The following is a 24,485-nucleotide window of genomic DNA, read 5'->3' as shown; positions in this document are numbered from 1 at the left end:
GGTGCTCTCACCTTCCCTGGACATCTTCAAGAGGAGACTGGATAGGCACCTGGCTGGGGTCTTATGACCCCTGCCACCCCCAGTGCTCCTTCCTGCCCATGGCAGGGGGTCAGACTAGGTGACCTGTCTAGGTCCCTCCCGACTCAGTGATTCTGTGATTCTATGATTGGAGCACCGCTAGAGTTCAGGTTCTCTCAGCATTTGCATCAAGAATCCTTTTTCAGATGAGTGTTTCAATATCGTTTCTTGAATCTATTACAGGTGAGGCTTGTCACAAGTGCTTTGATCACCAGGGTAGATATTTTTCCCCTTTTTCATGAAAATACATTGTCTCCTTTTAATGAGATTAAAAGAATGGGATGGAGGTGGGAAACGGTTGCATTTTGGCTTAAGACGTTTCTAAAAGTCTCGTCCAGGATCTCAAAGCCCATGGGCTGCGCTGTGCCCACCTCCACCGGGTTCCCAGGGGCTTGCAGCACAGTGGAGGCATGCAGCCTCAGGGCTGTGTGCTGCCTCCCTCCACCGGGCTCAGCCCCCAGCAGCTCCCAGCCCCATGGAACTGAGCCCAGTAGCAGTAGGCAGAGCGCAGCCCCGGCTCTGCCTGCCTCCCGCCACCGGGCTGAGCTCCATGGGGCAGGCAGAGCCAGCGCTGTGCTCTGATCGGCTCTGCCAGCCCCACGAGGCACAGCTCGGCTGCAGGAGGTGGCAAAAGCCAGGGCTGCGCTCCCCGCTGGACTGAGCCACAGGGGGCTGTGTGGAGCTGTTGGGAGCGCAGCCCTGGCTCTCCCCTGCCTCCCACCACCTGGCTGAGCTGCTGCTTTGAAACTCAAAACTTTTTGAAACTTTCAAAATGTTTTGACTGGCTTTGTTTCATTTCGAGGATCTTTCGAAGCCCTCCGCTTTGTTTCAATTCTGCTGTTTCAAGCTTGAACCTAGTTGAAGCAGCATTGAAATGAAAAAGCTGGCAAAATTTCGCGCAGCCCTTATTATTTTTATCTCTTGTAACGGGGTGGCCTGTCCTCTTCAAAGGAGCTGCAGCTGGAGGGTGTGGGGGTGCCTTGTTGGGGGTCAAAAAGCCCCAGCAGGCAGAACCAGAGGTGGGTGCAGAGGGGAATCAGCTGGGCTATGAGGAGGGCAAGCCTGCTGTGGGAAGGCCAGAGCCACAGTGGATCCCTCCCAGTGTCCAGGACAGCAAGGTTTTTCCTTGACTTGCTTTATTTGTTAAAAAACTATTACTGGCACATACTGAGAGATGCCCCAGGGAGCAAAGGCCTGGTTGATACCCTGAGGAGGCAACCTCCAACAGTCCCTGTTTTGCAGTTAGGGAAACAGAGGCAGAGAGAGGCTAAAGCACCAGGGTCAGACAGATCTTGACCCTGAGGGACTTGAGTGTCCCCTCCCCAGCCAAACCCACTGACCAGCTCCAAACCCAGACATGCTCCAGTGACGTTGCTCCAGGTTTATCCCCAGGAGCTCATCTCGGGCCCAGTGAAGACTGAAGTCTCACGAACACCTGGTCTGACGGGATGAGTCCTGAGTTAGAGATGGCCTGTGAGCAGGGCCTCGCAGATCAGTGGCAGGGAGAGACCTGCACCGCCTAACTCCCAGACCTGTGCTCTGAATACCTATGGGTGCTCCCTGTGTTAACCCACAGGGGTGGGCATCAGGAACTTTGGGTTGCTTTCCTGGTTTTTTCACACTCTCATTCATTGAGATTCGGCCTCTTGCTGAGCACCTGCATCTCCCACTGGCTTCAGCAGTAGTGAAAGAAGGCCAATACCTCTGAGATCCCTGGCAAATGTTGCACTGAAGACGTGATTAACCCGCGGGGCAGCAGTGGCAGTGCAAAGGAGTCGCAGGGCAGCCCAGGCATGGGCTCTGAGTGGCTGTAGCAAGAACTGTCTGGCAGCGGTGAGGGGGACAGGCTGCTTTTCCCCCGTGCTGAGCAGCAGCTTCTGCCTGGCCACTGCCGCCGCTCAGCATGGGCAGGTGGTGTGAAGCAGGCATGGGACAGACCAAGATTGGGGCTGTGCCCACAGGACCCCACTGGTACCACTCGCTTGGGGCCAGAAGGAACCATTGCCACCTAGGCTGCCTAGAAAGGCAGTCCAGCTGCGGAGCCACCCCAGCCCTGCTGCATGCCCAGGGGGCAGCAGGACTCGCCACGGGCTGGATGGCACTTGGGCCAGGCAGGACCAAGGGACCTGTCACAGGCTGGACAAAGACCCTCCATGGCCCAGATTCAGCCCATGGACTGCATTTTGCCCACCCCTGAGATAAGCCAACTGGCTTCCTAATTGCCAGTGCAGGGGGAGCCTGGGATCCTGAACCCGGCACTATGGTGCAATGGGGATCTGATCCCTCATCCCACAATCTCATCTCCTGCCATCCATGTGTAGGAATGGTTACCAGATTTAATATTAGATTTTAGATAGTGGCACTGAATTCATAAATGCCTGAACAAGAAAAGACCCTTTTTTTGAAGAGAGCATTTATTGAGCACAGCAATTTTGCAATTTGAAGCATAAGACAAAGAACAACAGAAAAAATTCTCCTAAGCTAAGACACAGCCCAATAAGACACGGTTACAGCACACAACTTACCTTAACTTAAAATGCAACATAAGCCAAAAAGACTACAGAGAGCCTGGCTTAGGTTTTACATAATCCTGAGGGCAGAATGTCTCCTTGTAGCCATGTATTCAGAATGTCTTTCTGGGGGATCTGCAGGTCATCTTAGGGGATGGGAAAAGTTGCAGCAAGGGAAGTTTAGGTTAGATAGGAAGAATTTTCTCGCTCGGAGGGTCATAAAACACTGGAACAGGTTACCCAGAGAGGTGGCAGATTCTTCATCCTCAGAGGTTTTTAAGCCCTGGGTAGACAAAGCCTGGGCTGGGATGATGTAGTTGGAATTGGTCCTGCTTGGAGCAGGGGGTTGGACTAGATGTGACCTCCTGAGGTCCCTTCCAACCCTCATTTTCTATGATTATATGAGGAGATCCCACAGGCCTCATCTTTGCCCGGGTTTTTGTAGATGAATCTGTACCTCCTTCTCCCACTTGGGTGCCTTGACCATAACATGTTTTTCACATCCCCCATATATCACTTGCCTCCAGTCTCTCATCTCTTCCAGATTTCATTTTGAAATGCAGATGTAGCCCCCTGCCTTCTTTCTCTCCCTGGCTACCTCGGGTCACACATTTAACATCTGTCAGGTAGCTTCAGAATCAGTTAAAAGGGCCTGCACCTGGGATGCCTGTGCCAGGTCTTCGCCAACAGGATCATGCATCACATCTGGGTGCCCCTGGGATTCCTTTTACCAGAGACCCCCATGGATTGACACAGCCCCTCATCTGATTTGGTATCAAGTAAACTTTAATAGCAATCCCAAGCTTTATTACAGGTTTCCTCCCCATAATATGACCTGGCAAGTGGTTTCTTAGACATTACAGCGGTGACCTTTGAGGGTACCAGATCATCTGCTGGGTGTGTAGGATGTTCGTTTCTGGAATCCCCGTTGTTCAGAGAAGAATTTGAAGGTTGCCCCTGTCTCCCCAGGGTGGCAACACAAAACACACGCAGTTCCTTTGTTTGTCCATCACTTTTGTAATTTTTCTCATCCCAAATTGTCGAGGCCCCTGGCCCTGTGCCAGCCACATTGCTTATAGGGAAGCGGTTGTGCCTTGCTCACCCAATGCCCAATCACAGCCATCGCATCTCTCAGTACCGCAGAAGGCACTCTGTTCAATTTTGGCTAAAACCCCTTAGCATAACTCAGTTTGCCCGCTACGGATCCCATGGCACCTTTAGCTGAATACCTGCTAAGGGCCTAAGAAAAAGAAATCCCTAATCTCTCTGTAGAGTTAATAGCGATACTAATCCCTACCCAGCTGTGTATGTTCCTAGATTCATAGATGTTAGGGGCTGGAAGAGACTGCATGAGATCACTGAGTCCTGCACTTGGGCAGGAAAGACTGCTGGGGTCAGATGACTTCAGCAAGGTGTGCGTCAAGATATTTTTTAAAGATCTCCAGGGTAGGTGATTGTACCACCTCTATGGGGAGTCTGTTCTGGACCCTGGACACTCAAATCATAAAGAAGTTTCTCCTTATGTCCAATCTGAAATGATCTTCAAGCAGTTTGTGGCCATTGGTTCTTGTCTTCTCCTGGGGTGTCTTGGTGAACAGATGCTCCCCCAGGCCCTGATGTGCGTCCCTTATATATTTATAGGCTGCCACCAAGCCCCCTCTGAGTCTTCTCTTCTCCAGGCTGAACAGCCCCAAGTCTTTCAGCCTCTCCTCATATGACCTGCTCTCCAGACCTCTAATCATACACACAGCCCTCCTTTGGACTCTCTCAAGCTTCTCCACAGCCTTCCTGAAGTGCAGTGCCCACAACTGGATGCTGTATTCCAGCTGTGGTCTCACCAAGGCTGAGTAGAGCAGCAGGATGACATCCTTAGTCTTGCTTGAGATGCCTCGGTAGATGCATGCCAGTGTTTTATTCGCTCTGCCAGCTACAGCTTCACATGGGCAGTTCATCTTCATTCTGTGGTCTATCGTAACTCCCAGTTCTCTTTCAGTTGCAGTGCTGGCAAGCGTAGCACTGCTGAGCCTGTAAGTGTGTTGTGGATTATTCCTCCCCACGTGGAGCAGCTTACATGTCTCTGTGTTAAACATCATCAGGTTATGATCCGCCCATCTTGCAAGCCTGTCCAGGTCAGCCTGTATCCTGTCCTCCAGCTTGACCGCGCTCCCCCATAATTTGGTGTCATCCACGAACTTTGCCAGTCTGCTTTTAACACTCGAATCCAAATCATTGATGAACTTGTTGAAAAGCACTGGTCCGAGTAATGAATCCCGAGGGACACCACTGGTCACCTTCCCCCATGTTGACTCAGTTACATCTATTAACACTCTCTGTGTCCCACCTCCAAGCCAGTTACCTAGCCACTGGACTGTAAAGTAGTCAAGGCCTCATTCTCCCAATTTTACCATGAGGTCATCATGGAAAACTAAGTCAAAGGCCTTTTTGAAATCCAAGTATATGAAATCAGCCTCATTTCCCTTGTCCAGGTGGTGAGTTACCTGATCGTAGAAGGAAATGAGGTTGGGCAGGCATGACCAGCCTGCAAGGAAGCCATGTTGGCCATCCTTTAGAAAACTGCCTTCAGTTAGCTTACCGGTAGTGGATTCTTTGATCATTTTTCCCAGGATTTTTCCAGGGTTTGAGATCAAACCATTTGGCCTGTAATTCCCTGAGTCCTCCTTTCTCCCTTTCTTGAAGATAGGCAACACGCTGGCCCTCTTCCAGTCTTCTGGGACCTCTCCCAAGCACCATGAGTCCTCAAATAGCTTTGCCATAGGTCGCGCAATAATGTCAGCCGATTCTTCCAGCACTCTCAGGTGTTGTTCACCTGGTCCTGCTGACTTGTAGATATCCAGCCTCTCTAGACGTTCCCCCACAAGATCCTTGCCAACTATGGGAGAGTGATCACCCCTCCCTTGATCATCTTGTATCCTGTCAAGCAGGCTAACACCCTTGGACTGGTGGAATACCGATGCAAAGTATTCGTTTAGGAGTTCGGTTTTCTCCTGAGTGTCAGTTACCAGCTGTCCCATTTCATTCAGCAGGGGCCGTGTGTTTTCCTTATTTTTTCTCTGCTTGCTACGTATCTAAAGAAGGACTTTTTATTGTCCTTGATTCCGGTTGCCAATTTGAATTCAGTTTTTGCCTTTGCTTGTCTAATCCCCTCCTTACAGGTGTGGGCTATTGCTATGTACTGCTCCCTGGTAGTAATTCCTGATGCACTGTCAAGATACTGTCTATGATGCCATGCCCCTAATGAGCCTGTTATTCCAAAAAAGAGACCACAGTCTTCAGTTCTCAGTAGCTAAAACTCAGCCAGGTTTACTGTCCTCAAACAAGCCTAGACATTATCATCCATAACCAACTGTTACACAGTGCTAGCCAGGTCATTTGCTGGCATGAGACAGGCATCAACATACCCTCTAAGCCCAGTACAAAATCTTCAATGCTCCCAGGCCCATTTTAATACACCAGTGTTTACAGCCGACATGTCGTAGTTCTCACCAGTTACCAAAACAGCTTTAGGTGACATGGTCCACATTTTGCTTCTCACCTATTAGTGCAGCCCTGCCCCCAAATACAGATACCTGTGGCCAGGTCACTGTCTGATCTTTGTTTTGGTGCCTTATCGATTCATTCTCTATCTGTCGTCCTTGGAGACCCCCTAAAACTAACCGGTTACTTTTCCAGCATTTCCATTTGTGCCATACATGGTATACCTATTTTCATTCTGGCCAAGGCCTGCTTCAGCTGGGCCAGTGTCTGATTTGTATACACACTGATTAATGGTTGTATTAATCCAGTGAGGTCTACCGACATATGCCTAGTTCTAGCCAAATGGCCAAACTATGATTGGAAGGAAGACTGAGCTTCTCTCTGTCTCTTTTCTTATGCTCTCTCCATGTCATACCATGCGGCAAGGGGAAGACACTAACCCCAGGTGTGTGCTACCATTATGGGTGCACTCTGTGCCTGGGGGCATTTCCAGGATCTTTAAACTGGCACTGTCCAGTGGTAATTCCTTTCATCCCCAGCTGCTCCTTGAATAATTGTCCTTCATTTGCTCTTTTCATGAGTTTCGGGGCTGTCAGGAGGATGTTTTACTGGCTGCAGAATGCAAAGGGTGTGACTTTCCCAGTGTGCTCCAAAAACCCATTAAAGAGCATTTGGTTCCTCTTCTCCCAAGGCCTGGATCTTCTCAGGGTTTCTCCTACAGCTTAAACCCTACATCCGGCTTCAATCAGGAAAAGCCACTCCCATGTCTGTATGTTCAGAAGGAGTAAGAACTGGTGCCAGGGATTTCAAGAATCCACTTAACATACCATAGTAGGAGCAGGCAAACACAGCCAGACTTACCCTCAACAGGAGGTTGAGTTCCTGCCTGAATGAGAACCACCTACTATATTTGTCCAAACCTAAGTGTTTTGGATCCCTAGTTGTTTGCACCCAACACCGTTGTGTTGCTGCTACTACCACTGCTCAAGTCACTGTTCATTTTAGCGGATATGGTCACAAAAACTCTGCATTTGAAATGTGTGTTACTTGCATCAAGCATGGCATCACCGTAGCAGAGAGCAAGTAAAAGTAATTTGAAGCTTAATAGAAACCTGCCTGCATTTCAATCAGTTATGCTAGTGGTGGGAATGTTGTTCTTGTGGGGCTTAGGGTGATGTTGGAGATTGCCTTTAAACCATCATAAAGGTACTGAAAACAGAAGCAGGTACCCATTGAAGGGTGTTCACCCATCTTAAGTATCCTCTAAACATTTGAGATTTATCATCGATCCATTTTGTCCAAGTTATTCCAGGGCATTGCTAGTCAGCTCCCTGGAGAGAAAGTGATCACTTGGCAGCCCTCCAGAATCCCAGGATGCACAGCTCCCAGCCACTGTAGCCTTTTCCACCAGCCAAACCTCTAGTGGTCCCCTGCCTCTGCCCACCCTTCAGGGCTGCTAATGCTTAACTGCAGCAAGACCATGGAGCCAGGAGAAGCATAAGAACATAAGAGCTGCTATTTACTGGGTCAGACCATAGGTCCATCTTGCGCAGTCTCCTGTGTCACACGGGCAGAGAGCGGATGCTGAAAGGGAAACTGAACTGGGTCTGACCAGGGTTTTTTCCCCTGTTCCCCTCTCACTTACAGCCTCCAGCATTGAAGTTCTTGGAAGATGTGATTCAGAGGGTGTGCCCCTATCTCCCATGCTCAGTAGCTACCGATGCCCCTTTCCTCTAAGAATGTGTCCAGTCCCTTTTTGAATCTGGCTAAGCTGTCAGCTTCCACAGCATTGGGTGGCAACCAGTCCCACACTTTAACTACATAGTGGGCGCATCTACACATGCGTTGTTACTGCGCAGTCATCTGGTACTTGCTTAAGCGTTACTGCTCAATCATAGCGGCGCACGGGTTTTTTTCCCCACACTACCATGCAGTAGTGTTGGCATCACAGTTCCCGTAGATGGGTGGCGTCACATAGCATCTCATGTAGATGTGCCCACTATATGAAGAAATGAACTTCCTTTTGTTTTAAACTTACCGTACTTACTCGACTCTAAGATGACCCTGAATTTAAGACGACCCCCGCCCAATAGTTAGATTCTATATGTGGAAAATGTATAAATGTGTTATAATCTTCCATGTATAGAACCTAATTATTGTGGGGGTTGTCTTTAATTCATTTCCCCTACTGCTGCAGGGGGGCAGGTGGTGTGGGGAGGTCAGCAGTTTGCCCCTTGTCCCCCACTATTCACTCTACTACCTCTGCCCCCTGCCTTCACCCATGGGAGGAATGGGCTACGGGGGAGATGATGGAGCGCAGAGGTGGTGGTGGGCAGGGCCCAGGGGCAGGCGGCACTGCAGCTATCGCTGGACCCTGGGCAGGGACTGGAGCCTGAGCCACAGGAGCTGCCTGCTGCCCCCATCACCCTCATATCCAATTCTAAGTTGAGGGCCTCCCCCCACCCCCATGTTAAATGGGGAACCCCCCCCATGTCTTAAAATCAAGTCAATATGGTATTATCTACTAGTTTCATTTTGTGACCCCTAGTTCTTGTATTTGGAGAGACAGTAAATAATAAATCCCTGTTGACTTTCTCTTCATCATTTAGTATTTGGTAAAGCTTTCTCATGTCCCCTTCTCAAGCACCTCTTTTCTAAACTGAACAGGCCTGGCCTCGTTAGTCTCTCCTGATAATGAGGCCCCTCCAGACCACTCATCCTTGTTGCCCCTTCTCTGGACCTTCTCTGGTTTTTCTACATCCTTTTTGAGGTGTGGGGACCAGAATTGGGCACAGTATCAAGGTGTGGATGCACCATGGATTTATAATGGGACATGACGGGTGTCTATACATGTGCTCTGGGAGTGACGGGGGGCACTTTAATTCTGCTCTAATTAAAGCGCCCAGAGCGTCTTGCGTATCAGCATCTTCATGCTTCACAATGACGGCGGGGCACTTTATCTAAAGCTCATTCAACAAACTTTTGATAAAGTGCCCCTGCTGACATTTTGAAGCATGTGGATGCAGATACATGAGAGGCAGAGGCTGGCTGGATCACAGTAATTACCATGCTCCAGCAAACTCGATTAATCAAGTAATTACAATGTGCTGGAATAGTCTCCGTGCTCGTGTATGGGTACTTTTCATTGATACTGTCCCTGGTATGCTGTCCCTGGCTCCAGAGGCTCACCTCCTGGAGGCTCCATGCTCTGGCAAGGCCACCTGGCAGCTTCACTCCTGGCTGCTGGGGATTATCTATGGTGTGGGGAAGCATGTCTCCCCATGGTTATCCTCCACAGCCTCCCGTAGCCCCCTCACCTGAGACTGGACTTGATGGGACTTAAAAGAAAGCTGAGCCTCTCACACCCCATTATCTTTCTGGCCAGGGGAGAACAGGAGAAAAGGGGCAGGGGGCTACAAGAAGAGTTCAGTTAACCTCAGGTAAAGCAAGCTTAATTGAAGTTTTCCCTTGCCTTGTGATGGGATTAAAGGTACAGGCAGCCCTGAGCTTTGGGAGGGGCCTGGGATGGGGAAGGGTCCTGAGGTCCAGCTTGGCAGGGCTCTTTCAGGCAGCTGCCTGAGCTCCAGTCACCAGCTCCCTCCTTCCCAGGGCAGGCAAGACCATGGAGGACTTGTGAGAGGGAAGCTGTGCTCCCCCCTAATTCCCACCCCAGTTGACTTGGGACAGGATTGCTGGGGGCTCAGCAGGGTTCGCTGGTGGTGGCTGGTGCATGATCCCTGCTGCCCCTAACCCAACTCCCTGTGCTGTGCCTCCTGACTCAATTCCATCTCACTGGGACGCATGCAAGATTTTGGTTCTTCATTTTTTTTAATTCTTTTTTTTTCTCCTTACTCTCCCTCTCAATTCAAACAGTTTTTCAAGATTTCTCTCTTCCCACCCCCTCTTCTGGCTGGCAGTGCAGGGAGGGAAGCCACAGGCAGAGCCCATGCTGGTTTCTCCATCTCTGAGCTACATGCCACCCTCCCCTGTCCTCTCACACCCCCGGGGGGGATTAGAGGAGCTCTTACCCATGCCCCTGCTCACCAGGCACGTCACAGTTGTGCAGGTGTGAGAGGGCATTAAGCCTTACCCTGCACCTGCTCTGAAACTGTTCTAACTTGATAATGGCATATAACATGCTACATATTTAAAATGTTTTAAAGGTAACTTGTAGAGCAGTGTCACAGGAGTCTGGACTCTATAACAATTTGATCCTTCTCTCATGCCCTGGTAAACCAGGGCTAATTTAATTGGACTAGGTAGAGTTAAGTTGGTCTTAGGGTCTCTTGACTCACTGTTCAACCATCAGCAAGCTATTCCTTGGTTTCACTGTCAAATCAAAAATAGCTATCTATAAATCACAGTGGGTTGTGCTGACGGGTCAAATAGATATTGTAGATAATGGCAATTTATTGACCCTCAGCCTTGAAAGAGAACAAGTCAGAGCAAAGTTCAGCCCTCCCCATTTAAACTGAATAAGAAAGATGACTCTGAAGGGCAGCATTATTTCTCTCCATTAACATGCTGTTTTGATTCCTCATTGTAGATCATCATGTTAAATTCTGTTTCTGATCTACATGGCTATATTGACAAAAGTCAGCTCACCCGGGAACTTGGGGGAACTCTGGAGTATGGCCACAGCCAATGGATACACCATCGAACTGTGAGTACAGCTGCTGACTGTCTTCAGGGCATGGTTTCAACCTAAATGACATATTCAGAGAAATGGATAATTCTCCAGTGAGAGCGAAGGCTGTGACTTCTGTTGAAGCCTGAGGGGACTTTACCCAAGTTAATCTACTTCACAATGGAGGGAGGATTAGATCCTCCCAAGACCTTGGCAGGGCTGTTCACACCTTATCTAGGCCTCAGCTCAATAAACAAGCCCAGGTGCTTAAGCACAGTCTCAATCTTAAGCAATTTGCTGGAATCAGCTGGACTTCAACACAATATTAAAGGGAAGCGTGGCAAAGTGACTTTCTGCATCAGAACCCAGAGCCTCTCTGTAAGGACTGTGAATGGTCTAATAAGGCTCCAAAAACACTCAGGGCATCAAGTTTTCTTTTGTTTCCATTTCTTTGCTCCATAAATATGCACACTAAACTAGGTCTCGCTTCTCCATAACCCAGGAACATCTTCTCACTTACTGTGGGAGCTGGAAGGCTCGTGGTCTTGTAGCATTGAAGGGACTGATCCGCTTTCTGAACTGACTCATCTGGTTCAGTGGCTGATATTTAAGACAATATAAGCAGCAGTACATCCTTGTCCCCATGTTCAGGAGCCCTGAGATTTGGGATGCTAGTTCATCCTGTTATAGAGAAAGGGAGAAGATGAGACTCTGGGCCCGTGTCCTGCAAACAGATCTGACTGCTCTGAGTACATGGACTACACAAGAATGCAGCTGCTGAGTACACATGCTGGGTCATAAGCAGACTTGTGCAGCTCATGTTGAAGCCCCAACCACCAAGGTCTGGGGCAGAAGTTGAATAAATTGATTTGAGCTCGGTCAGTTAAGTCTGATACTACATTCAACCAGGTTTACCTCAAACCGGTTTTGGCCATTTTGAAACCAGTTTCTGAGCACTGATCTTATGTTCTGTTATAGGTTTAGACCAGTTTCTGATCACTTAAACCAGTCTCTATGTAACTTCTGCCCCTAGCCCTGCTGTGTTACAGATTTGAACTGGTCTCTGATCACTTATTCTGGTTTATATGTAATTTCTGACCCTAGCCCAAGGCTAAAACTGCACCAGCACCCGTGCTGGCTAGATTCAAGCTAGCTGGGGTATGTCTGTATGTGCTGCAGTCCCACCTGATCACAGTATAGACACAACCCAAACAGGGGAAATACTGTGTACACCTTTTAGTGGGAGGGTCATTCATTTTAATTTATCTCTGCTCCTTGTTAAACACTGTCTCCCATAATTTGCTCATCACTAAGCCCTGTTCCAGCAGGCAAGGCTGATTATAATGAATTCCAGCATCCTCTGGGGCAGGAAATCTGCACGGCAGTCAACCCAGCAGTAACAAGTTATTCATTATTCAGCTGGGCTTGACAACATCACGAACACAGTTGTAACTAGACTTGTTCCAAGTCTAGCATGAACAGGATCAAACTGTGGGTGAATGAATGTAAACAGTTGGGAGAGTTGATGCAAAGTGGAGGTCATTGGAAGGTTTTAGTGAAGAGATTAAACTGGGCCAGTGTTCCTGAAACACAAGGAAACAGTTCCATGCAGCTGCAAGAGAGAATGTCACTGCTGAGGAATTTGTTCCAAATATTTTGCCCTGACAAACTAATATTTGAATCACTGGGTTTGAAGTGTCCACATGGTGCTTTCCACAGCCTTCGTTTCTCTCACTTCCAACTTAACAGAAGTGTGTTTGGGTGTGAAAAGTAGTTGTGGTGGAGCATTCAGGGGATAGAGAGCCAGCAGGATTCAATATTAACTTCAAAAGCACATGCATTTTTAACTCCCTTTTTTGTGTTAGGCTTTCTGTAGCACTGTGGACACAGGGCTTGGAAGGGGACAACTATGGAATACCAATTCAAGCTCAGATGGGCATTAAGGATTTGTGCACCTGGACTCAAGTGAGATGTAGACAGAGCCTTGCTGATTAGACAGTGATGATAAACCTGTTCAAGGAGGCTTTGCCTAAAGTACTTTGGCCTTACTGGAGAGTTGTTGGTAATTCAGAGTGCTTTAGGGGGAAGCACATGGGATAAGGAGCCAAGTCTCTTGGCTCTCATGCTGCTGCTGTCCGTGGCTTTGGGCAAGTCGTATCAGTTCTGGGTACAGGAAGTGGTAATGTTAGCCAGCCTAATGATCTGCTGGAGCACCGCAGCTCAGAGCTCCAGTGGCAGTAGTAACCTGTTATCTTCTGGTGGACCCATATAGCATATTACCAGTGTGTTAGATTTAGCACAAGAAAACACATCACCGTGTGAGCACAAAGCAGTGCTAGTGAGTAGCATGGACCTTACAGTATGACCAGTCCATGACTGTATAAACCTCCTGCTGTTCCAGGCTATCGAGAACTTTGCAATGACCGTGAAAACAACGGCACAGATGCTGCAGACTTTTGGAACAGACCTGGCTGAGACTGAACTTCCCAACGATGTGCAGTGCACTGAGGAGCTCCTGTCCTCCCACACAGACCAGCATGACAAGCTGAAGGTGAGCAGCCCTGCCAGTGCACACTATTGGGTTTTATCATTTAATAAATACTTGTGTTGTAAGTCGGGAGTTGATTGGTTGGGAAACAGCTGAGGAGCAGAAGGACCTGGATATATAAATGGATCTGAGCCGTCCATGCCAAGCAGCCATGCAAGGCGGGCAAATACAGTCTGAGGATGTATAAGGCAAGGTGTCTCCAGTAAAGACAGCAAAGGATTAATGCCATGGTATAAGACACTGGTGACACCCCATCTGGAATACTTGTCTGCAACAAAGATAAACTCAGACTGGTACAGAAATCAAGTACTCAGAGCATCAGGGAAATGGAGAAGTTCATCCTCTCTTCCCCTGTTAGGTTTATCACAGGCCTGGAGACCCTGTCATCATGAGAGAAGGCTTGTTCAACCAAAGCAAAGGGTAAGGGAGGGGTGGCTGTGTATAAATACATCAGTGAGTCAACGCCAGAGGAGGAGAGCAGATTTTTAAGAGAAAAGGCAATCTTGGTACCAGGAAGAATGAGTATAAACTGAATAAACCGAGGCTGGAAATTAGAAGTTGGTTTCCAACCATCGGAGCAGTGAGGATCTGAATGAATAGTTTCATAGTTAGGAGGGTCGGAAGAGACCTGAGCAGATCATCAAGTGTGACCCCCTGCCATGGCAGGAAAGAGTACTGGGGTCAAACAACCCCAGCAAGGTGTTCGTCTAGCCTCCTCTTAAAGACCCCCAGGGTAGGAGCCAGCACCACTTCTCTTGGAAGTTGGTTCCAGATCCTAGCCGCCCTGACAGTGAAGTTTGAAGCTGGCTGTCTGATGGTCTCAGTACTTTTAAACCTTGAATAACCACAAGAGCTCTGGAGGAGGATGGAGGGGCCAGAAATCAACCTCGCTCTAAAGTGAAGTGTGTTCATTTTCTGACGGGGATGCTGTACTGTGCTTGCCTGCGATTGCCATGGGCTGGGTTCAGTGATTCATAAGGTCCCTTCCTGTTCTGTGTGTTTTGAACTACAGGGGTTTGCTCCCTGATTTAACTCAGCATCAGCTTTCTCCGGCCTGAAATAAAGTGCCTTTCTCCTTTTCCAGCAACCACACAATAAATAGCAGCCCCTTAGGAAACCACAGAAGCTGGCGTTAGATGAATGCTGAATACTGGCCAATGGATAGACAAAACCAGCATACAGACTTGTTTAAGATTGTCAGGCCAACCCTTGGCATTGGCGGAATTGGCATCGTTGACATTGGTTGGGTGGAAGAGTCTGATTTGTACCTTGTGCTTTTTTTCTGCATGCCATACACTGACTCAGAAAGTGAGTTTTGCCTTCTTTCTTTCAGCACTAGCATTAACAATCTTAATTTAACACGTTGCAGCTCAGTGGTCTAACACTTAATTGGAAAGTAGCCATGCTCCTGGACTGTAACCGCACTACCATCTTTCAGATAGTCTGACAGCTCAGAACAGATGCCTGGGCGGTGAAATCACTAATGAATCTCCATATTAGTGCTCCCACCATATAACGCCAGGGGCACTATGCCAGTGCCAGACAACTGCAGGAGAGTTCCCCAAAAAGAGCTAATACAGACAAGACTCTTCAAACCTTAGCACTGGTCCAGCCCTCCTACCTTTCACATGGATGCATGGTGCGGTTTACCTTATACGTGCATGATGTTTCTAGGTGAAAACTTGAAAAACAAGGCCTTCATTGCCATGTGTGGACACATGGCAATTTTCTTAAGAATAGGGGTTTTCTCCAGGTAGTGCCAGACCCAAAATATGCCTTTTCTCTCTCCCTCTCACTGTGATACATCAGTTGCCTTCCTCCTCTCCCAGATGTAGTTGCATTTTATTGCTCCCACAGGTATAAAGGGCCCAGCCCCCCAGGGCAGGGGGGTGGACTTGATGATCTGTTCAGGTCCCTTCCAACCCTAGAAACTATGATCTAATTCAGAATAACAGCAAGAACAACGAAGGAAACCCTGAAATGAAGGCGACATGGTACCTCTTTGGTGAGCAGAGGTTTTCCCTAAAACGAATGCTCAAAGCTCTCCATTTATATCCATGCATTTCAGCAAACAGATCAGTGGAAGTTTCTGCGCTTTTCCTAAACCGGTTTTCACCCAACCCCCTTCTCTTTGTTTCGAACACGGTATCCCAAACTCAGTAAACCAACCGTTTCTATATGCTAATGCGCCCCCCATACAAAGTGCTTGTTTGGAGATCAGTAGTCACCTCTCCAAAGTGTGCTGCAGTCAGTAGACTGGCTTAACGTGGTGAAACGTGGGGGGCTGAGGTGCAAAGTTCTGCACGTAATTGTGATGCAGACGTTTTGGGGAGGTGAGACGCTGACTGAACGCGTGTTCTTGTGGCAAACCATGACGTCACAGGGGATTCTAGGAAACCTGAATCCTTGTCCTCCCCATCATGTGTGTGGCCAAGCTCCTGGACATTTGAAGAGAGACCCTTTCTCCCTGGAAGCCAGCGGTTTTGGTCTCTCACCCTGTTTGGAAGTTGCGTGTTGGGTGGGTTTTTCAGCTCTTGCACTGGTACAATGGAGGCCTCCAAAAGTCCTGGCAGATGGACTGGTAGTGCCATGCCTTTCAGCGGTTCTGATAGAATCTCCTGTGTGTCTTTAGTAGGTTCAGCTGATCTTCAAAGCAGTGTTGTTGTTAAAACAGGATCCACAGGATCCTTTGTCACTAGGACCCCTACCAGTCAGCAGTTCAGGACTAATCTATCTCCTGCCATCGCATTCACTCCTTTACGTTTTCCTTTGTGATTATATGAGGACTAATAACAGCATTCAGATAAGACCACACTTGAGCTTGTCAGAGCACTGCGTGGTCAGAAATTATTCATGGGAAGCTCTTCAATTAGAAGTCCAGGATGCTTTTCCATGCTGATTTTCACTGTCCTTTCTTTGGCCTTCCAGGTTTAGGGCCTTACTGCTCTACTGAAATCAATGGCAACTTTGTTACAGATTACTGTGGGGTCAGGAGCAGGCCCTTCATTAGTAAATGTGTGTTATTGAGGTCCTTCTGGCAGAGGTAACTGTGCCAAAAGGATGCTCAATAGCCACTTCAGTAGCAGCAGTTGCTGCATTGGGCTGCATTTTCTTGGCAGCCTTGGAAGTTTGGCCGTTTGAAATCAGTCGTGAAGTCAGCACAGAGGCTGATTCACAGCCTGATGAAATCTTCCCATTGTCCTTAATGGACTTGGAAACAAGTCCCTCTGTTGGGGACATTTACAGAAGGAACATGCCAAATTGGCTGTATCTCTTGCTCTGTGTCGGGGGAGCTTTGTTGCAGAAAGTGGAGGTAGCTGCATCCACTAAACACCGCTAAACAGAAGTGGAAGAGGCTAGTAAAGGGGTAGGGACTTTGTCTAAAGGGAGCAAGCAGTAAAATGAAGGCAGATTTCTTAGTAATTCACAAAAACAGTGACAGACTTTCCACCCTGTCCCAGATGCCTTCCCTCTGGTGTTCTCAAGTCCCTCTTGCCTCTACTCCCTTCTCTTCTGTTTGCTTGGATAACAAAGGTGTGACCTGAAGGTGCAGCTCCTTTGTGCAGCTCAGCTCAGTGGGAGAGGGAGAAAGATGTGTGGGAAGATGAAAGCTTATGGGAAAATAACGAGACCCATGTCATGGAATTCCTTGCACAACTTCCAAATCCATTTTAGAGCAATTTTATGCTCTAGTTACACGGTCACCAGCGCCCAGTTTGGATATGGTACCTAGAGAGACACAGTTAAGTGCCACCCACACAAAGTGATTGTGCTGTCCTTAAAACCCAGCCTGAGCTACAACTTGCACAAGGCAACCAGGGATATCTTTAAATATAATATGTCTGTCAAAGCAAATGCCCACCTCGTGTCTCTAAATGCTGCCTGTTGTAGGTAAGCATCTGGTCCCACTTCTGAAGCACCCGAGCGCTCAGTGTTTAAAGTACTGAGCTTGACGACACAGCCTGGGGAAGAGCAGTGCTGTTCGTTCCCATTTTAAAGATGAGGAAACTGAGGCATAGTGGTTAAGTGACTTGCCAAAGGTTACACAAGAAGTCGGTGATGGAGCTGGGAGTTAAAGCTTGGCCAGAACTTTTAGGCTAGCGCCCTAACCACTGACCATCCTTTCTGTCTTCCATGGTCTTACTTCATGGTGGGGACTGAGACCTTGCAACCTTTTTCTTGGGCCGTGTGTAGACGAAATGAGGGGCACTTTAAAGTGGCCTAAATGCTTTTGCACCGCTTTAATGTTTGCATGCCTTGGCAGTGTATTGCCCATTAATTCCAGCCACTGTAGGAAATTCGGCAGCGTAATGTGCCTTAAATGACTTGGTGCAACTCCTTCCAGGAGTTTTAGTTCGGTGCCCTACAGCTGCGGAGCGAAGCACCGGGCTCCGTGCAGCTCCGCAGTTCTGCAGGCAGCCTGGCAGCAGCCTCAACAAAGTTCCCTCGTGCTGTGGTATCTCAGGGCTGTTTCAGCCCTTTAAATACTAAACTGCAAGTTTTGTTTGTGTCTAAAAATGTTCTCCCATCAGAAACCCAGAAAATTCAAAAGTTGTTCTCCCTTTCAGGGAATACCAAATCATTGTCATCACTCAGCAAGCCTACTTCCTTCCTTCCTTCCGGTGTTTCATTCTCAGAAGAGAATTCTCCACTGGAGTTGGCAGTATGACCCACTTAATGGTTATAAATAACCGTTAACCACCAGATTTGAAACAACCTTATTTGAACTGATATTTTTTTTTGTTGTTCTCTCCAGGATGAGCTGAAACTAGCTGTGAAGCAGGGGGCCACGCTGCTGACGTGCATTAGAGAGCCAGTCACACGGAGTGCCACTAGCAAACTCAGCCCGGACGAGCTGGAAAATGTAGCAACAGTGGAAAGGTTGGTGAATCTTGATGACATTATCTAGGTTGCTGATTTATTCCCTGATTTATGTCCTGGTTGGAATAACTCTTTAACATTTCTTAGTTCACAGTTGGTTTATTGGACACAATGCTGTATGTTTTGAGGAAGGAAAGACAAGGTAGCGGCTCTGAATGGGCGAAACCAACAGGACCCGTTTAAACAAGGCTTAGGCCTGTTTAGTTAGGTCACTCACTACAGGGCTCCACATTTAATGTGCCATGTATTCCCCTCTCAGCACAGACATTTGCCTCACGTGCCTGTCTGTGGTGGGAAAAGGGAGTATGCTATGTATGTGCGTCAAGAGGAAGTACGTGCATTTTTCTAGAGAAACACTTAGTGAACTTTGGATGGAAGAGATCCTCTTAAACACAAGTACATTTACCCTGGGCTTCATCCACAGCTGCAGTAAAGAGGAAGATGCTCCGCGTCCCTCAGGGACCTCGGGTTACCACCACAGAAATCACAGCCATTGCTCAGCCACTTGCTCCTCCCTGCTATGCTGGAAAGGAAACAGCAAACACCATGCCTGCATTTCAGCATGCCTCACCTGGCCTGGAGCTGCACTGCTTGAACTAAAGCTGGGTGAAATGTGTTGGCAAATAGTATAGATTCATTACCAGTTGACCGGACAATCAGATCATTCATTGGTTGTTCTAGGAGTCAGGAAGGAAGTTTTTCATCTTACTCCCCATGTGCAAAAGTGCCCAGCTGACCGCCTGCTCTTAGGTTTTCTTAAGCTGCTTCCTTTTTTTATGATTAGGTTGCTGCCAGGGATGGGATACTGCACTTGCTGGATCACTGGTCCAGTCTGGAATGATGAGCAATAGATTCCTGCTTGAAAGGTCCTGTAAAGCAATGAATGACATTCACACATGCTACACACAGACAGAGTAAATTAGCTGTGATGAAGCTGGGGAGAGAGAATTCACTCAGAAAACTGCATGCAATGCGTGAATGAACCATGCTGATCTGTGGCAGGTGGATCCATGCAATCAGACTGATTATGCTCCTCCCTGGCCCAGTGCAAATCTCCATTCCACATTTCCTTGTGCACAGTTGGCTTGAAACAGAGATCTGCATCTCTTATGGGGAGGGCATGAGGGTGGAGTCCTTACGCCCTCTTCATGAGCCTGTTCTGCTTTGGTGATCCTCTCTGCAATCCCTGACTGCCTGGCTGACTTTCTCCCTATGTGTATAGGTACTGAAACAAAAATGCGCTCCTGGGAGATAAATACCAAGTGATGTTTTTGTTCTCTCTCTCATTTCTTAACAGGTTATTGGCTCAGTTGGATGAGACAGAAAAAGCCTTTGATCAGTTTTGGTCCAAGCATCACCTAAAGTTAGAACAGTGCCTACAGCTCCGACACTTCGAGCATGATTTCAGAGAGGTATTTCATGTCTTCTTTAAATACAGCACTTTCTGGTGAATGGGCTCAAACTTTTCCACTATCACTCTTCTGATTGGTGTGCGCCAGTAGTAAAAACCAACACCACCAAACAAAGCCTTTTATCAGGAAATACTGATTATTCTAGTCTTCCCAGCCAGCTGTGGTGTCTTGGTGAGCCAAAGACAGGAAGATGCCGATGGTGCTCTGGAAGAAAGAGCTCACATCTTCTTAAGCATCAAATATCTTAGAGGAATGGATGTTTGATCCAAACCTGTTTGAATTCAGTTGAATTCTTACCACAGTTCTCCAGACTCTGGATTGGACCCCTCATTGTGCCACAGTGGGTGGATTAATGCTGGCTAGTGGCAGCTGTGAAGTCCTGGGATGCAATGGATTGATTACAGTGTTTCTTGTAGGTAAAACTGGCATTAGATAGCCTGATGGAAGCCCAGGCCAGGTTCACTGACATCGGAGACAGTGTGGCTCGTGTGGATCACCTCCTGAAGGAGCAGAAACAACTGGAAGAGAAGGGACAGGTGTGCACTTGGCTAAACTTCATGCTCTGTTTACTGTAGTTGACTGTTATCAGATGCTTGAATAGCTTGATGTCTGCCCCATGGTTACTCCTCTAGTGGGACCTGAGCTCAAATGGCAACACTTGGATTCAGATTCCAAACCTGCTGAGCTTCACAGTCATCCATATCTGCTTGGTTGTTTGATTTGGTTCCCTGTAAAGGTACAGGGCCACTTGCAAAATACGTGTTTGGAATTCAAAAGCCTACAAGCTTGGATGGGCTTGGGTATAGGGCTTTGGTTGAGGTCCATCTCTTGGAACTAGAAGCGCAGAATGATCAAGCCCAAAAGACCGTCCCGTTAAACGTCTTCATGTGTTGTTTTATTAAATTGGGTATTTTATGAACAACTGTTTCCAAAAAGGGATTCCCCTTCCATTCCTATAAACACTACCTTTCTGGATCTTTTGGCCTTTTAAGTGCACCAGGTTAGCCCGTTCTGATAACTGCAATATTTAGTGTCATTAGAAAGCAATGGATAATTTTATTGGATCAAACAAATCTGACGGGATATGAAGAGCTTAAAACCAGACATTATAATGAACCAAATGATTCTCTAAATCTGCAGCTGTAGGCATCAGCAGGGATTATGAGGGATGGTGGCTGTTATTGGATTCTTGTATTAGCTTCTAAAGCTTTTTCATGTATTTATTGTTCATTTCGCAGGAACCTTTGGAAAAGGCCCAGTCTTTAGCTGTCCATGGAGACCAGCTCATCCAAAACAACCACTACGCAGTTGACTCCATCAGACCAAAATGTGTTGAACTCAGGCGTATCTGTGACGACTTTACCAATGAGACCAAGAAAAAATATGATATTTTGGGGAAGTCCCTCGAGCTGCATAAACAAATGGACAAGGTGAGGGAATCTTGCTATAGGGAAACCTCGGTAATGCTCTGTTGAAAAATAAAGATTTAGAAGTTCATATAACTGAGGTTTCAGATGAGTGTGTTTAGTGTTTTCCCCAACACACACCAATCCACAGATAGGGAGAAGAGCTGTGATACCAGCTTTAGAAAAGGGAGAAAAAATGTTTCCCTGAATTATACTCTTAAAATTATTCAAACTAGGATTTGGAACAATATAAGAACTTGATCTAAACCTATAATGTGAACCAAACCCAGCTGGGGGTGTGTTAAATGATTGGTTCTCTATTCCTTGCATTACTTTTGGTTTTCAGTCTCCCCAGCATTTCTGTAATCTTGCTGGAAGAGGACGCACCCTGGGACAGTTTTAATGGTATTATCCAGCCCGGCCTGAAACAGGAATTAAATGTACCATGAAAACCTGTTTCTGGGTTTTGCAAATCCAAGAGTTTTTTCTCGGGGGGGGGAGGCAAGGTTCATATAAGGTTCAAACATCTATCCAGTTTCTTGGGGACTTACCTAGACTCAGTGTTAAAACACTGAGTGGGATGCTCAGGAAGACTGAAGAACCTTATTGCCTCGTGGAGGGTAATTGTACATCACAGACAGTGATCAGCACTTCACAGGACTGGATGGTGAATGATAACAAAGTCGTCTTTGCTCCATTTTCCTTTAAAGGCAAGCCAGTGGTGTGAAGCTGGAATCTATCTCTTAGCTTCTCAAGCTGTGGACAAGTGCCAGTCACAAGAGGGAGCTGAAACTGCACTTTGTGAAATAGAGAAATTTCTGGCAACCGCTAAGGAACACCAGCTCTCCAACCCAAAAGAGTTTTATAATCAGTTCGATATGATTCTCACCCCTGAAATCAAGGTAAAGCCCATCGAATTGTTACATTGCCTGTTCAAATGTCTGAAAAACAGCAGCTAATGTTTAAGATGCAGGTTCAATGTTCTGTTGTAGTTCTAGATAAGGCTCCTTTCGTGTAGCAGAGAATTGTGGGGCACAAATGTGGGCATTTGGGGATATGAGGGGTACTTGTGTGTGCTCCCTTTGGAGTAGCACCAGAGGTGGCTGTGAGGTGTGCACAACGGGGCATTATTGGCAGGAGCACAGTCCCTACAGAGCTGCCCTGCTCTAAAACAAATGCTCTGGCTTATTCCTTATACCTGCCTAAGGTGATCAGTCTGCCCCAGAGCAAATGCCATTGACTCAGTGTGCATTGCTCTCCTGCAGGCTAATGCCCAAAGGATTCTCCAGAAACTGGAAGACGTGCAAGAAATGTTCGACAAGAGGCAAGTGAGTCTGAAGAAGCTGGCAGCCAAGCAGACTCGGCCGGTGCAGCCTGTCGCCCCGCATCCTGAGTCTTCCCCGAAGCGAGCCTCACCTAAGACCGCCAGACCAGCAACGTTAGGTAGGGCCCGGAGACAGGGTTTTCAGATGCGCACCTCATCTTGTCGTCACAGTTCTGCTTTGCCCTTTAACCAGAATGAAGCCTTGTGTTTAAAATTCAATGTCATGGACACCGGTTTCAAAGATGAGTGTGAAATCTTTGTGCATGTACAGTGATCAAGGAGGGGGAAATCAGGTTTGGATCTGCCAAGACACTTCAGGCTCCACTCTCTGTGCGAGGTTTCCTCCTCCTAGCGTAGACCCCCATCCCAGCTGGACTCCTCTCCTACTGCTTATTCTTTTTCTCAAGCAGTAATTGGTATCTGATTGCACGTGCAAATTCTGCTTTGGCATTCCTGGCTGTAGCAGGCATGCGCAGTTTTGTGTGTGTGTGTGGCTTCCAAATCACAAAACCCCAGAGTCAGGTAATGCAAAAGGTTCAGTGACAATGTTAACCCATCTATGTCATTGGTTGTTACATCAAGGCAAACCTACATATACTTTATCTCTTCTGGGAATTTACAGTGAGGTACTGGCTTCAGTTAGCCACCTCAACATAAAACCACACCTTCGTTTTGCAGTGAAGACACAAGCTAGGTCAGCTTGATGCAGCTTAGGCCCTGCAGCTGATCACTGAAGCCCAGGCCTGGGACCCTCTCTGTTGTGTTAAAAATCAAACCCAAGTGTTTAGCAAAGAGCCTTGAGAAAAATAAACTGGTCGCTGAGATTGAAAGGAACGTGCAGCTGAGTTCTGCTTCTGCGGCGGGGGACTGGGAGGTGATGGGAGCCTGACTGTTGCGTCTCCTACATACATACACACACACACACAAGCTCGCCCTATCTTGTCACGTGAAACAAACCCGCTAGGTTTGCGGTGCATTGCTCGGTGTCCTGTCACGGCTCATTGCCTACCTTCTTGAGGCCAGCCCTGGTCACTTATTCTGATGACAACCCTGGATAGAATTTAGAGGAGAAGAGACAGTATATAGATAAAAACAGATTATTTTGCAGTTTGCCTCTGAATGCTGTGACTGACTTAGCTTGTTAATATAGTCATCTCCCTTTGGTTGTGACCATGGCAGCTGCTGACAGGTCTTTCTCAGTAACTGCTCAGGTGCAGAAGGATGCAGTCTACAGTGATTGCTGCTATAGGCAGGAGCCAACCTGCTGCTGCACTGCGTGGCAGCCCCACAGCCACCCTTCCGTTTGAGTGTCCCAGCCTGAAGTGACACTTGAAAAGAGACAGCAGCAGAGTTTCCCACCAGCCACTGGCCAGGGAAGGTCTGCTCCTGCTCCCACTTTTCACACCAATTTGAGCAAGCTTTTCCTTCCACACCCTCCAGAGTTATGTCAATGTGGATTCTTCTGCCTTGCCAGTGTTACTCATACAGTATAGTTACTGCCTCAGGCTCCCAGCTAATGTGATGTTCATGTTCCTGCATGTACACTTTCATGTATTTTTATTTCACTCCTATGCAGAACTTCTAATCATTTCCAAAGCACATGAGAAATACTTACCTATAGTTAGTGTTCCACATATATAGTGGCAGGAGCAGGTTGCAGAGACTCCTCTGGTAGCCTCAGAGTTCCTGTTCTTCCTTTGGCTCATCAGGTATTCCCCACTTCCCCTTGCTCTTGCCTGCTGCGCCTTGTTATCCTCAGATCCCGAGAGTAAAGACTGCTGCCCCAGAGTCCCCAGAGTAAGTCTACGTCCTCCCAGTCTATACATTCTTTATGGACCACCTGTCTCTAAGATGCTCTTAAAAACTACTCCTGGCCTGTAGTTCCTTTCTCTGGCATGAGTCACCTTAAAGGCAATTCATGGCCTCCGACCTCCCCTACAGCCATGCTCATGCCTCGCAGGTGTTAACACTTCAGTCATTTCCAGGATGCTCTCCCCAGTCCCTTCCTCTCCTGCTTTTGACCTTTTTTAACTTTGGCTTGTTTGGCTTCTGTCCCTATGCTCTGGCTGGACCCCCCAGCCCCTGTCTACTGCGCAAGGCTGGGCTTTAGGGCTCTAGCCCTCATTTCCACCTTCCTAGGTCTAGCCCTCTTGGCCCTTATCTCACTCCTCTAAAGGCTTGGGTTTCACCCCTTTTTGTCTGCA

At 47.7% G+C, this 24,485-nt stretch overlaps 1 protein-coding gene across 1 annotated transcript in view; it reads left to right on the top strand.

Moving 5' to 3' along the window:
* The window catches only part of MCF2L2 (MCF.2 cell line derived transforming sequence-like 2), a 307,244-nt gene that overhangs the window by 117,636 nt on the left and 165,123 nt on the right, over positions 1 to 24,485 (top strand). Inside the window, 8 exon segments of the mRNA XM_019503361.1 lie at positions 10,630 to 10,746; positions 13,112 to 13,261; positions 18,015 to 18,139; positions 19,437 to 19,551; positions 19,968 to 20,087; positions 20,790 to 20,981; positions 21,668 to 21,859; positions 22,223 to 22,400. Of these exon segments, the coding sequence (XP_019358906.1) occupies positions 10,630 to 10,746; positions 13,112 to 13,261; positions 18,015 to 18,139; positions 19,437 to 19,551; positions 19,968 to 20,087; positions 20,790 to 20,981; positions 21,668 to 21,859; positions 22,223 to 22,400 (1,189 nt within the window).

This window comes from Gavialis gangeticus, unplaced genomic scaffold (assembly GCF_001723915.1).
Source record: "Gavialis gangeticus isolate Ggan-Ray unplaced genomic scaffold, GavGan_comp1, whole genome shotgun sequence".
In the NCBI taxonomy this organism is placed as follows: Eukaryota; Metazoa; Chordata; order Crocodylia; family Gavialidae; genus Gavialis; species Gavialis gangeticus.
This window is presented reverse-complemented; position numbering and strand designations above follow the sequence as displayed.